This window comes from Juglans microcarpa x Juglans regia, chromosome 3S (genome assembly GCF_004785595.1).
Source record: "Juglans microcarpa x Juglans regia isolate MS1-56 chromosome 3S, Jm3101_v1.0, whole genome shotgun sequence".
NCBI lineage: Eukaryota > Viridiplantae > Streptophyta > Magnoliopsida > Fagales > Juglandaceae > Juglans > Juglans microcarpa x Juglans regia.
The window spans coordinates 4,268,645-4,280,790 of record NC_054599.1 but is presented as its reverse complement, the minus strand read 5'-3'; the positions used below and the strand labels follow the sequence as shown (position 1 = coordinate 4,280,790).

The 12,146-nt window shown below is 32.8% G+C and overlaps 2 protein-coding genes and 1 long non-coding RNA gene across 4 annotated transcripts; 2 read left to right on the top strand and 1 right to left on the bottom strand.

Moving 5' to 3' along the window:
• Window positions 1-626: 626 nt before the first annotated feature.
• On the bottom strand, window positions 627-8,649 carry LOC121258511. Its single transcript, XR_005939416.1, has 3 exons — window positions 8,513-8,649; window positions 5,433-5,435; window positions 627-646 (listed from the first exon to the last, which is right to left on the bottom strand). It is a non-coding gene; the product is annotated as an uncharacterized LOC121258511 (long non-coding RNA).
• On the top strand, window positions 2,403-11,928 carry LOC121258508. Of its 2 annotated transcripts, XM_041160038.1 has the most exons (4): window positions 2,459-2,507; window positions 6,940-7,028; window positions 10,438-10,722; window positions 11,480-11,928. In XM_041160038.1, exons 3-4 carry the CDS (start codon window positions 10,470-10,472, stop codon window positions 11,512-11,514), a joined length of 288 nt encoding a protein of 95 aa, XP_041015972.1. In that variant the 5' UTR covers window positions 2,459-2,507; window positions 6,940-7,028; window positions 10,438-10,469; the 3' UTR covers window positions 11,515-11,928. The 2 variants fall into 2 exon arrangements, with proteins under 2 accessions (XP_041015973.1, XP_041015972.1); XM_041160039.1 differs by lacking the exon at window positions 6,940-7,028 and having other exon boundaries at window positions 2,403-2,507.
• Window positions 6,934-8,110, top strand: LOC121258509 (COX assembly mitochondrial protein 2 homolog). Its single transcript, XM_041160040.1, has 3 exons — window positions 6,934-7,028; window positions 7,551-7,655; window positions 7,749-8,110. The coding sequence occupies exons 1-3, from the start codon at window positions 6,984-6,986 to the stop codon at window positions 7,860-7,862; spliced, it is 264 nt and encodes an 87-aa protein (XP_041015974.1). The 5' UTR covers window positions 6,934-6,983; the 3' UTR covers window positions 7,863-8,110.
• Window positions 11,929-12,146: the final 218 nt, after the last annotated feature.

Sequence of the window (12,146 nt, the reverse complement as noted above, 5' to 3'; positions counted from 1 at the left end):
TTGGGGTAAAAAACATTGCAATGAAAAAAGAAGCATACTCTTGTAATAACACTTTATTGTGTGTTAGGCAACAATACTTCATTTATTGGGAATGAGCACCACTCGTATTCAGTACATTTTCGATAAGTTGGGTTGTCTATATTTAATTATATAAAAAAATAAAATATATTCTTAAATTAAGATTGTCTGAATTTTATGTCATAACTAAATTAAGTCTATTTTCCCTTTCTTTTCGGATTGTTTATTGGAAAATGATAAATTTACAATTTCTACAACTAGTTTACTAGTCTACTTAAAATGAATGGTAGTTAAGTAAAATTGAAACTATCTTTTAATGAAGTGTCACAATTATGTTGGTTGATTTAAAATGAATTGTAAACTAATTGTAAAGTAATTGTAGGTGTATCATTTTCTTTGTTTATTTATAGAATCTAGGGGTGTAAATTTAAACTAAAAAACCGAACCGGACCGGACTGGTTAGGAAAAAAATAAAAAATAATTTTATATATTATAGAAAATATTTTATATATATAAGATTTAAACTTTTATATATAATATATAATTATATATGAAATTTTTACATATAATAAATTATATATCATATATCAGTGCACTGTGGTATATAGTTATTCTATATATAGCTATTCTAATATATATAACTAATATATAGTTATTCCAATCAATATAATTAATATTAATATTTATAATAATACTATAGTCTAACACTATATTACTATTAGTAAATTAGTAATATATTTTGAGTCTATTTATAAATTAGTATATAAATCACTATACTAAATAATCACATATAAAATAATGATATAGTAATACTAATACTAAATTACTATACTAATACTATCATTATAATACTATCAATAATATAGTTATAATAAATTAAACTCACTATAACAATTAACAAATACTAATATATAGTTATTCTAATCACTATAACTAAGAGTCTAATACTAATATTTATAATAATACTAGAGTCTAATACTATATTACTATTAGTAAGATACTTTAAGTTTATGTATAAATTAGTATATAAATCACTATACTAAATAATCACATCTAAAATAATGATATATTAATACTAATACTGAATTACTATACTAATACTATCTCTATAATAAATTACTATACTGATACTATCAATAATATAGCTATAATAAATTAAACTCACTATGACAATTAACAAATACTAATATATAGTTATTCTAATCACTATAACTAATAGTCTAATACTAATATTTATAAAAATATTAGAGTCTGATACTATATTACTATTAGTAATACACTTTAAGTCTTATGTATAACTTAGTATAAAAATCACTATACGAAATAATAAATTACTATACTAATATTATCACTATAATACTATCAATAATATAGTTATGATAAATTAAACTTGCTATAAAAATTAACAAATATTAATATATAGTCTAAATCACTATAACTAATAATAATATATAGCTATGCTAAATTGCTAATGAGTAATGCTATACACCACAATTCTATCATATTTTGATTATACTAAGTAGTATGTGGCACATTTATCACCATTATATAATAAAGAAGCATGTAATAAATGATCATTTAATAGTGATAAATGTGCCACATCATACTTAGTGGGATGAAAGTGGGATGGTAGTATGGTGTATAGAATTTTCCATTGCTAATACCTAGTATTAATACTATTATATAGTCTAATATATTATATAGTTATAACTAATACTAATAGTCTAATATAACCTATAGTTATACTTATACTAAATCTATAACTAATACTAATATATATCTATATTAATAGTCTAATATTAATACTATTATATAGTCTAATATATTATATAGCTATAACTAATATATAACTCATACTAATATATATACTAACACTAATAGTCTAATATTAATACTATTATATAGTCTAATATATTATATAATTATAACGAATACCAATAGTCTAATATATATACTAAATTACTAATACTAATAGTCTAATATAAACTATAGTTATACTAATATAGTTATATTAAATCACTCTAACAAAATATATATAACTATATATATATATATATATATTATTATATGGTATTAAATCACTGTAAAAAACGGCGTCGTTTCCTCCCAAACCCCAACCCCTGCCTCGCCCCCCCTGAAATCTTAGTTTTACTTTCAGTTTCAGTTTCCCACCCCTCTTCTCAGAAACTCTAGATCCCCCCTCTCTAGGAACTGTGCTGCACGTAACAAGCTAACAGCTTTTGTCGCATCCTCCAATCTCTCCGTTGGCGCCCCTCTCTTCCTCACTCTTCGCCTCTCTGCGACTCGGCCCTCTTGAGTCTCGTCTCTGTCTCTTTGCCTCAAGTTCTCTCCACCTCATCGCTCTCAGTCTCTGCCCAGTGCCCTCTCGTCTATGTCTCACTGCCTCACTCTCTGAGTCTCTGCACAAACTGCATCTCCCCTCATCGGTTGTAGCACATACAGTGAATTCACAGCTTCAATTCCTCACGGTAATTTTACATTATTATTATTATTCATTTCACTTATATAAGTTATTTGAAATTACTTTGAAACCTGATATGAATCATTAGGGTTTTGTGATTGTGTTTGTGTTATTAGGATTTTTGAATCCGAAATTTTTGTGATTGACAGATTGTGTTTGTGCTTTTGTGATTCTCAAAAAGTTTCATGACTAAAGCAGGCTGCGTTTAGATGTTGAACTGAGTTGGGTTGAGTTGAGATGATATAATATTGTTAGAATATTATTTTTTAATATTATTATTATTTTAGAATTTGAAAAAGTTAAATTGTTTATTATATTTTATATTCAGATTTGAAAAAATTATAATAATAAGTTGAGATGAGTTGAGATGGGTTTAACTTCCAAACAAAGTAAGAATCTATGCTTGGTTTTAAAAGATTAACTAGGTTGTTAATGGCCGAAACAAAATATGGTTCCTTTTGAAATAATCATTTATTCATGGCAACAATTGATCTTGTCTGTTCATTTTCGAAATTAGAAATTGATTAATCTAATGATTTTTCACTGACTCCTAATTATGTAAGATTTTGAAAACTAGATGAATCGTCATCATTGAAGTTCTTATGTAATTATTTTGGTCCCAAGATTTAGGTTAACTATGGATTATACTCAATTATCTTTATCGATATCATTTGTCTATATTTATCTAATTTATTTATATAGAAAATGAAATCTTTGAGTGGATATGGTCTAATTTTAAATACTTAAACTACTTGGAAGTTGGAAGCTTAGTTTTTATGTAATTGGACTTTGTTAGGCTATAAAAGTGGAAAGAATTAATGGAAATGAAAAGTATTAAAGATGGATAAAGGAAGATATATTTCTATATATTAGGTTACCTAAATTTCTATTATATAGTTACTTAAGAAACCATCATCTTTGAGTTCCTTTTTTTTATTATCATAAAATCATTAAATTATCCAAATATCTTTCATTTTAATGATAAATTTATATTTTTAAAAAATAAAAAAATCAAATCAAATTAAATTAAATTAGACCAGATCAGATTAAAAATCGATAAAATCAAAAATATCAATTTAAAAAAATAATCGATACGTAATCGATTTTAAAAAATATAAAATTGATACGTACCGATTCAATCTTAAATTTTATTTAAAACTGGGCGGACGGGCTGATCCGATTACACGCCATATTAGATTCTGACATTTCACAACTTTTCTACGGTAGGTACCCACCTTGTCATGACGTAGCCCGACTCTATACCCAAGCCCAATACCTAATGTCCTTAAATCCAGACCAGCCCGGTTTCGGCAAAAAAAAAAAAAAAAAAAAGCTCTTCAAAACCATGTCGTTTTGAAACAAACCCTAAAACCTCTCTCTTTCTCGCTTCCCCCGTCTTCGTTGGAGTACCACCCCCACCCATCACCCCCACGACGCTTCTCTCTCTCTCTGTTCGTTTTCCTCTCCTCTCCCTCGTTTCTCTCCTCCTGCGTAGACACCCCCCAATCGTCTCTGTTTCTCTGCCCGTTTTCCCTCTCTTCATAGTCGCCCAGCTCCTGCGCAGACACCGTGAAGCTCCGCCACATCAAGCCATTGTTTCCCCATCCCTACACTCTCCTTTCTCTCTCTGCACCTTCTCACACGTGAAACGTCCAGCGCTGCCACCTGTCTTTCCCGTCGCCGATTGCAGCGCTACGCCACGCCGGTAAGTCCTCCATCCATCTCTCTCTCTCTCTCTCGCCCTTTCTCTCTAACTCTCTGTCGGAATTTCCTTTCTCCGATTAGGATTTCCTTGTCGCAATTTCACTGTTACTTTCGTGACATGTATGTTTCTAATAAATATACTGGCTTTAAATTTAGCAGAACAAATAAGCACAATGAAAACATCATATGCAAAGAAATGTCAACCAAAATACATCAGCCAAACTGTCTCATGTTCTCTAGAACATTAATATCTTTTGGGATTGGGTAAGAAGGCTTCATGTCAAACACTTATTTTTTTCATGAAGATGATGTGTTTCACTTTGCCATCATACTTCATACAAAATTCTCTCTTCAGTGATTCTCTCAACAGTTTCCTTCCTAAAAGCTTGTAGCCTTTCCCAAATTTCTTACTCTGTTCAAAGTTTGCTTTCCACTTCGAAGCTTTCTGTTAAATTTCAGAAAGGAATGATAAGAACAAGGACGCCAACCAAATATAATGTAATGCCCCAACGGAAGATCCAAATCACATGGTCTATATTCCAAAAGGACTAGTCAATGATACAATTGGAGCCCCATTGGAACCTTATAAAAAGCAAGAACTTCTCATTTTCAAGTAATGTGAGATTCTATACACCACCTACCCTTATCCATATCTTATGGGGTATCACATATAAGAATGAGATCATATAAAGTAATCTCACCTCCTCTTTGAAACATTGATCAAGCTTTATCTTGAGATCTGTACATTCAACAAACAACTTTACAATAGGATGATCTATATAACACTTTTGGAACTTCTGGTCCTCAATAATCTGGCATAAATCAGATATAAGAATCATAGCCATGTTTGCCATCTTCCAACTTTTAATTGAATGGTCTGCTTCCAAGGAAATAGACATAATAATTGATGTTACAACATGGAAATCTATAGTTTGCAAAGCAAAATATGGTTCACATATGTTACATTGAGAATATTTCTCACTGACAATGATGAGGGTTCCATGACAAAATTGCCTTCCCCCTTACATCTTACAACTCTATTTACCCATATCTCAAGCATTTGAATTTGACTACAAATATCATAATAGTTAATACCAAGCAAATGAAATAAACATATCCAGCTAAATCTATCCATTTCAAGTACCCACAAAAAAAAGAAGCAATTAATATAAGCCTAAAGAACTTGTGGAAAATAAATCAAGAATAAAGCTAGAAGATAGAGATGGACTCACTTCGGTGCACATCGGGTGCTTGTGCAGTGTTAAAGGAGGATGCATTTTCCTTTTTCTTTTTTGTCAGAATAAATTCAAGTGGTGGCAATTTGCAACAATAACCACCAACACTGTTTGACACTCTAAACTAAAATTCTCCCCGAATGAATAACAATGGATAAATCTGACCCTATTCCTTCATTTAGTTCCTAAGAAGATAAAACTAAGGGAATAGAAAGAAAGAAAAAAGAAAAAAACTAACATTTTTCTTCACATAAAAATTAATAATAGAAAGAGACAAATTTACGCATGAGCAATGACAGAGAATCCAGATGTATATTAACCAAGAAGCGGAAATCTACGGCGTTCTTAAAATCCCAATAAGAAAGTGTGCACACGCACACATGCACACAAATATAAGTAGAGAACACACAAAAAATACGTCATTCTTAAAAAGAGGAGAAAGCAGGAAATAAAATTGAAGAAAAAATGAATGGATTTTAGATTTGACAGTATGTGAATGTGTGAGTTATGGTACAAACATAGAAACAGAAGAATGGAAGAACCGAAAAAAACCTAGATGAAAAAGAAAGCAATATATTGACCTCCTTAATTTGAGCCAAAAATAGGTATTGTGTGTTGCGTAATTAAACAAAAAAAAAAAAAAAATCAGATAGCAAGTGGCTAGCAATCGAAGAATAAAAAAATGAAAGAAAGACCATTTAGTTGGTAGGTGCCTTCACTTGGGGATTCTTCGCTACCTGGCCGTGAAGTAGATATAACAAAGAAAGCAGTTAGCACACAGGTGGAGACAGACAGATGGTAAAACACATTGTTTTATGTTTTTTGTCAAATACTTTGGAATGAAGGATGGTAAGTAAATAGTGAAGTTGACTTTGGGTTTGAGGTTTTTCGACCACTACTTCTTCGGAGCAGCCCTGGGTGTTACACTGTCCTTTTTCTTTTTGAAAAAAAGAAAGATAGAAAGAAGAGACACGAAATTTAGGATTTTGAAAGAGCATTTGATGAGAGGCCCCGACATTTGCATCCGGTTTGAGTGAGTCTCTCTCGCGGATGTGATGCATGCAATAAACATGAACATACATAAATGGGCAAACAAAAGAACATATATACAAGATTATCATTTCAATAATGGGCCAAATCGTTCTCCTTCCAAAATTCATCTCATAATTGTTGCCACTTGTTTTCAAGAAATACCCTTGAGGGTGGGGATTGGCTTTCACTTTCTTATTGGGATTTTAAGAACGTCGTAGCTTTCTGCTTCTAGGTTAATATACATCCAGATTCTCTGTCATTGCTTATGCGTAATTTTTTTTCTATTCTTAATTTTTATGTGAACTAAAAGGATAGTTTTTTTCCCTTTTCTTTCTTTCTATTCCTGTCTTCTTTTGATTTTCTTAAGAACTAAATGAAGGCATAGGTTCAGATTCATCCATTGTTATTCATTCGGGGACAATTGAAATTTAGAGTGTAAAACAGTATTGGTGGTGGTTATGGCTGCAGGGTGCTACCACTTGAATTTATTCTGACAAAAAAGAAAAAGGAAAATGCATCCTCCTTTAACACTGCACAAGCACCCGATGTGTGCCGAAGTGAGTCCATCTCCATCTTCTAGCTTTATTCTTGATTTATTTTCGACAAGTTCTTTTGGCTTATATAAATTGCTTTTTTTTTTTTTTTTTTTGCGTTCTTGAAATGGATAACTTTGGCTGGATAGATTTATTTCATTTGCTTGGTTGTTATTATGATATATGTAGTCCTGCGAGTTGTAGTCAATTCAAATACGAGATATGGGTAGATAGAGTTGTAAGGGGGAAGGCAATTTTGTCATGGAACCCTCATCATTGTCAGTGAGAAAGACTCTCACTGTAACTATAGATTTTCATGTTGTAACTTTGATTATTATGTCCGCTTCCCCTTGAATTACCTGAGGTGCACTTGCGGAAACTCCTTGTCGAGGGCCTGTGCACCCCCGAGATTAGTCAGAACGTTGTTCTCTGACACCCAGTGCCAATAAGGAAAAATTATTATCCGTTTCCTTGGAAGCGCTCCATTCAATTAAGAGTTGGAAGATGGCAAACATGGCTATGATTCTTATATCTGATTTATGTTAGATTATCGAGGAGTTTCAGAAGTGTCATATAGACCATCCTATTGGAAAGTTCTTTGGTAAATGTACGGATTTGAAGATAAAGCTTGATCGATGTTTCAGGGAGGAGGTGAGATTTCTTTATATAATCTCATTCTTATATCTGGTTTGGGTCCTTGTTCTTATCATTCCTCTGTAACAGTATGTTTCGGAAATTTGACAGAAAGCTCTAAAGCGGAAAGCTAACTTTGAAGAGAGTAAGAAATTGAAGGAAAGGCTACAAGCTTTTAGGAAAGAATCTGCTGAGAAAAGCCCTGAAGAGAAGAATTTTGTGTGAAGTCTGATGGCAAAGTGAAACACAAAGTCTTCCTGATAAAAATAAGCATTTGACATGAGGCCCTCTTACCCAATCCCAAAAGATTTTAATGTTTTAGGGAACATGAGACAGTTTGGCTATTGTATTTTAGTTGACATTTCTTTGCACATGATGTTTTCATGGTGCTTATTTGTTCCTCTAGATTCAAAGGCAGTATATTTATTAGGTCAATTGATTAATGATATAATTTTTTTTTTTTTTTATTGGCACCGGTTGTCCAAGAACAAAGTCTCGACTAATCCATAGGGTTAATGGGCCCTCGGCAAAATATGGATTGTTTCTTTAAGAGTTGGCGTTTGAGAACCTTTTTCCTCTAAAATAAAAATAATTGGATGTGCTTACAATTTCTGCCCTTGCTGCAGAGAGGTTGGTAGTGGCTAGAAGAAGTTGTATTGATTTTTGTGTTTTGTTTGGAAGTCTTGTGTTTTGATAATGATTAGATGAAAAAGTTGAAGAATTGAAATCGAATTGCGTTTGAGTTACTTTGTTCACCCAACCCGATCTGGTTGGAATTTTCATTTCCGACCTGAAACTGTACAAGTTGGAATTCAATTCTGAGCCAAATTGCATATTAACCGAAAAATTCTGCCCCGAATTTTGTTCTGAAAAACAGATTGGGTCGGGTTTTCGGTTCAGGTTGGAAATGCTCTTTTTTACGCATATGTTTGAGTGATATTTGGAAATAAAAGTATGAGAAGTTTTGAGAAATTCTCATGTTATCTCATTACTTGAACATGCCCCTAGTTTATTGGTCAAATATATAGACTAGTGTGCAGCAATTGGTGTGTAAAGTTGCTGCTAGATTGAGATAGCAAGTTATGATTCTGATCATTGTATAGTTTCATTTGTATTATTGCTGATACATCTAGTTATATTTTGAGAGAGTATGGAAATGAAATGAGATTTATTGAGTTACACCATCTTTATTTTTCTCATTCAAAGAGGAAAACACACACACACACACACACACACACACACTTCTATTTCCAAATAATCTATGTTTTAAGTTTCAACCCAACCTGCTATCACTAAGTTTGTTAAGCACATGAGAAGTGCTACAGTCATAAAAAGCTCCCACAAAAGTAAACACACAAACTGATTTGGTTTCATATAATACATTAGATCTACTTTACAATAAAAGTAATTTTACAATTTTACTTTTGTTGGATCTCTTTGTAGCTAAAATATTTTTATAAATACATTAGTTAGAAGTTTTGAAATTTTCGGATTTGATGCTTTGTCTCAAGTTATTAAGTGTAAGTATTAAGTGTTGTGATTTTTACATCATGTAACGTTCCCTTTTGCTCTCTGGAGGCCACTAGTCGACAGACACGTTGGGAAAAATATTGTTGCACAAATATCTAGGGCTGCCGCATGCCTTCTACTTTATAGTAGCATTATGGTATATCGACACAAGTCCCCACCTTGTAGCTTGGTAAATAACTTGAGTTAATTGAGAATACATTTGGTGTCCATATGGAACTTGAATCTTGAAGATAACATTATAAGGGGCACGGATGATATGTACTTTCTAATTGGGAAAACTGATTACAAAGTATCGAACTGCTTGCGATGGAGTTTTTCTTTTCTTTTTTTATTTATTTTCTTTGTGTCAACCCATAGTGATTAGGGATGAAAAGTTATGATGAGCAGCAAAATTTTTCAGGTCTCAGTTGGCACAACTGATTTTAGTTTTATCTTAACCTATGCTTATTATGAGATTGTCCCCCACCCCCGTTTATTATCCAATATTTTTTAGGGGTATTCTCTCTCTGTGTGAGTGAGCATGGCTCTTTACAACAGTCAAGTTGTGTTTTATTTTTTGCGTTGAATAAGCAAGAGCTTGTGCTATATCAATTTGGTTTTTTTTTTTGGCTTGACTGATGTGCAAGTTGACACGCTACATTATAATTTCACGATATAGGTTCTTATGGTAAAAGTTAATGTACTAATTAGTCTTGAAAATAATTCAAATTGGTTATTCTAGAAAAGAAAAGTGCTATATTATTTTATAAATTCCTTTAGCCTTAACCATAATTCGGAATGATGTACCATTGGCTCTGATGTGGTGTGTTGGAGAGAAACAAATCATCCATACATTTAAGGGATAATTTCAAATTTGAACCCGAAGCTTTTGTTACTTAGAACACTTTATGATTGAATTGCAGCAATATATTTTTACTGATTAAAAACGTGTTCTTTTTACTTTTCAAACACTCAGGCTTTTTAGATCAGTGAGCTTTGGATGTTACTTTTTATCTGTTACTCTTGTAGACTTGGTGCAGTCAGTCCTTTGTTGGATTATTCTAATCAAAGTTATTACCTATAAACAAAAATCTATGCCAGGTATTGGCTTAGAGCCCTAAAATATGGCTGTTTTTGGGCATTTATGCTGTAAGCACGTACCCATTTGTGTTTAAGTGTTAACTTTGAGTTTATTTTGTCACTAAGATCATGTCCATTTCCCTTTCGATGGGGTTTCTCTCCCACCAATGTGTCTTGGCTTCACGTACATTTAATGGCCTCAATTTTGCAGGCTTTAGCTGCGAGGCAAAGTAGGGTATAGTCATGGGAACTGAAGAGACAAAGGACCCCTTCAAAGGGGTTGACTGGAAAGCTGTGGGTAGTGACTTGCAGAAGGATCCCAGTGCCAAACCAGTTATAAAGAAGCGGCTACCAAAAAAGATAAGACAGATTCCAGAATTCTATTTCCTCCCTCGAAGATCCTTACCATATAACATTGCCTTCTATGGGGCATTTATTGCGGGTGGAGTTGGTGCTGGGATGTTGCTGGAGGTCTGGATAAACAAGAAAGTCAAAGGTATCAACTTGACTTCAGATTCTTGTTTACTTCTGTTTCTCATCTTCTAAGTAGTGTCGGCATTTACTTTCAGGTCAATATAACTATATTTGATAAGAAGGTCAAGATTTTATTTTCTGCATATTTAGTGTTACACTAACTTATTGAGGACTAGTCAGACTATGTTGTTGCGCTTGGTAGGTCATAATTGCTAAGATGAAATGTTGAGAACCAAGGAAGTGGAAGAAGAAAAGATGATAGGAAGTGTAATTCTTTGCATTGTTTTGATGGGGATCAAAGTCTGTTCTTTTGAATTGTGAAAAATAAAGAGATGCAAATTCCTACTATGATGATGATGATGATGATGATGATTTATTTACCCCTGGATTACCTACTCATGGTTCTGGTAGGTGGGGCCATATAGCCGGGGATGGTTTTGAGGGGCCCCCCCACCTTGGTGAGGTTCCATGTTACCAAAACAAAACAAAAAATGATAAAGATGATCTGATATATTCATAATGAGTTACACTAAATTGACATGCATGCGTAGCTATCATACAGTTCGAAAAATTGTCTGATAAGACTTTTATTAATAGAAATCTAGGCAAAGCCCGTCATTAACTAGGGAACTTCTGGAAATATTCCTCAGATTTAATTATCTATTTTGTTGATATGGCCAATATTCTTCTCTCTTCATTGTCGGAAATCTGATTACCCCATTCTGCATATGTGATTCTAGATGGATCTGATGGCAATGTATCTTTGCTCTCCATTGCAGAGGATGGAGGCATCATATGGGAGTTCGACAAGTAGAGCCGGCATAGCATCACAAGAGTGCCTCTGGACCATCATGTCTTTCATTTTATCTCCCTTATTTTGAGGGCTAGTTGATGACACCAGGGCTGGAAAGAGAGCTGAAAATAGTTGTAGTGCTAAAAGAGGGGGTCTTAGCATTTAAGTTACACACATTTTGCATTCGTTCTAAACTTAATCTTCTTTTTAGGCAGCTTTAAGTTCAATATTTGGAAATTTTTAACATGGATATACAGGCTGCCTTGATTGTTCTGAGGACTTGATTTCGTTGTGCATCAGTGAGAATAATTCATCTATCAGCTGTCTGCCCCTTTTTTTTTCTTTATATTGTTTCCTTCTCATGGGGTAAAAACCTTTTGTATGGTATGACATTTTACCAAGTTCTATGTCATCAAATTGAGTCACTTTGGTGAATTGATGTTTTGTAGACATTAAAACGCATACCTACATGAAAAGAAATCACTTTTTCATTGTGGGCTCTACTTTTTTTCTAAAGGATCTGGACGAGACTTGCACATTATAAAATTATATTTATAATTACTCAAATAATAATCATCTATCACACTCTTAAGCCAAAATGAATAATTGATCTTGTACTTGGGCGATGCTTACTTACAATATTAGTTAAATCC

Excerpts from the sequence above, each read along its gene's own strand:
- LOC121258509 (XM_041160040.1), top strand. The coding sequence starts at position 6,984 with ATGCATCCTCCTTTAACACTGCACAAGCACCCGATGTGTGCCGAA. Across the intron at positions 7,029-7,550 it reads AGCACCCGATGTGTGCCGAA|ATTATCGAGGAGTTTCAGAA; the intron begins GTGAGTCCATCT and ends GATTTATGTTAG. Across the intron at positions 7,656-7,748 it reads ATCGATGTTTCAGGGAGGAG|AAAGCTCTAAAGCGGAAAGC; the intron begins GTGAGATTTCTT and ends GAAATTTGACAG.
- LOC121258508 (XM_041160039.1), top strand. The coding sequence starts at position 10,470 with ATGGGAACTGAAGAGACAAAGGACCCCTTCAAAGGGGTTGACTGGAAA. Across the intron at positions 10,723-11,479 it reads GATAAACAAGAAAGTCAAAG|AGGATGGAGGCATCATATGG; the intron begins GTATCAACTTGA and ends TCTCCATTGCAG.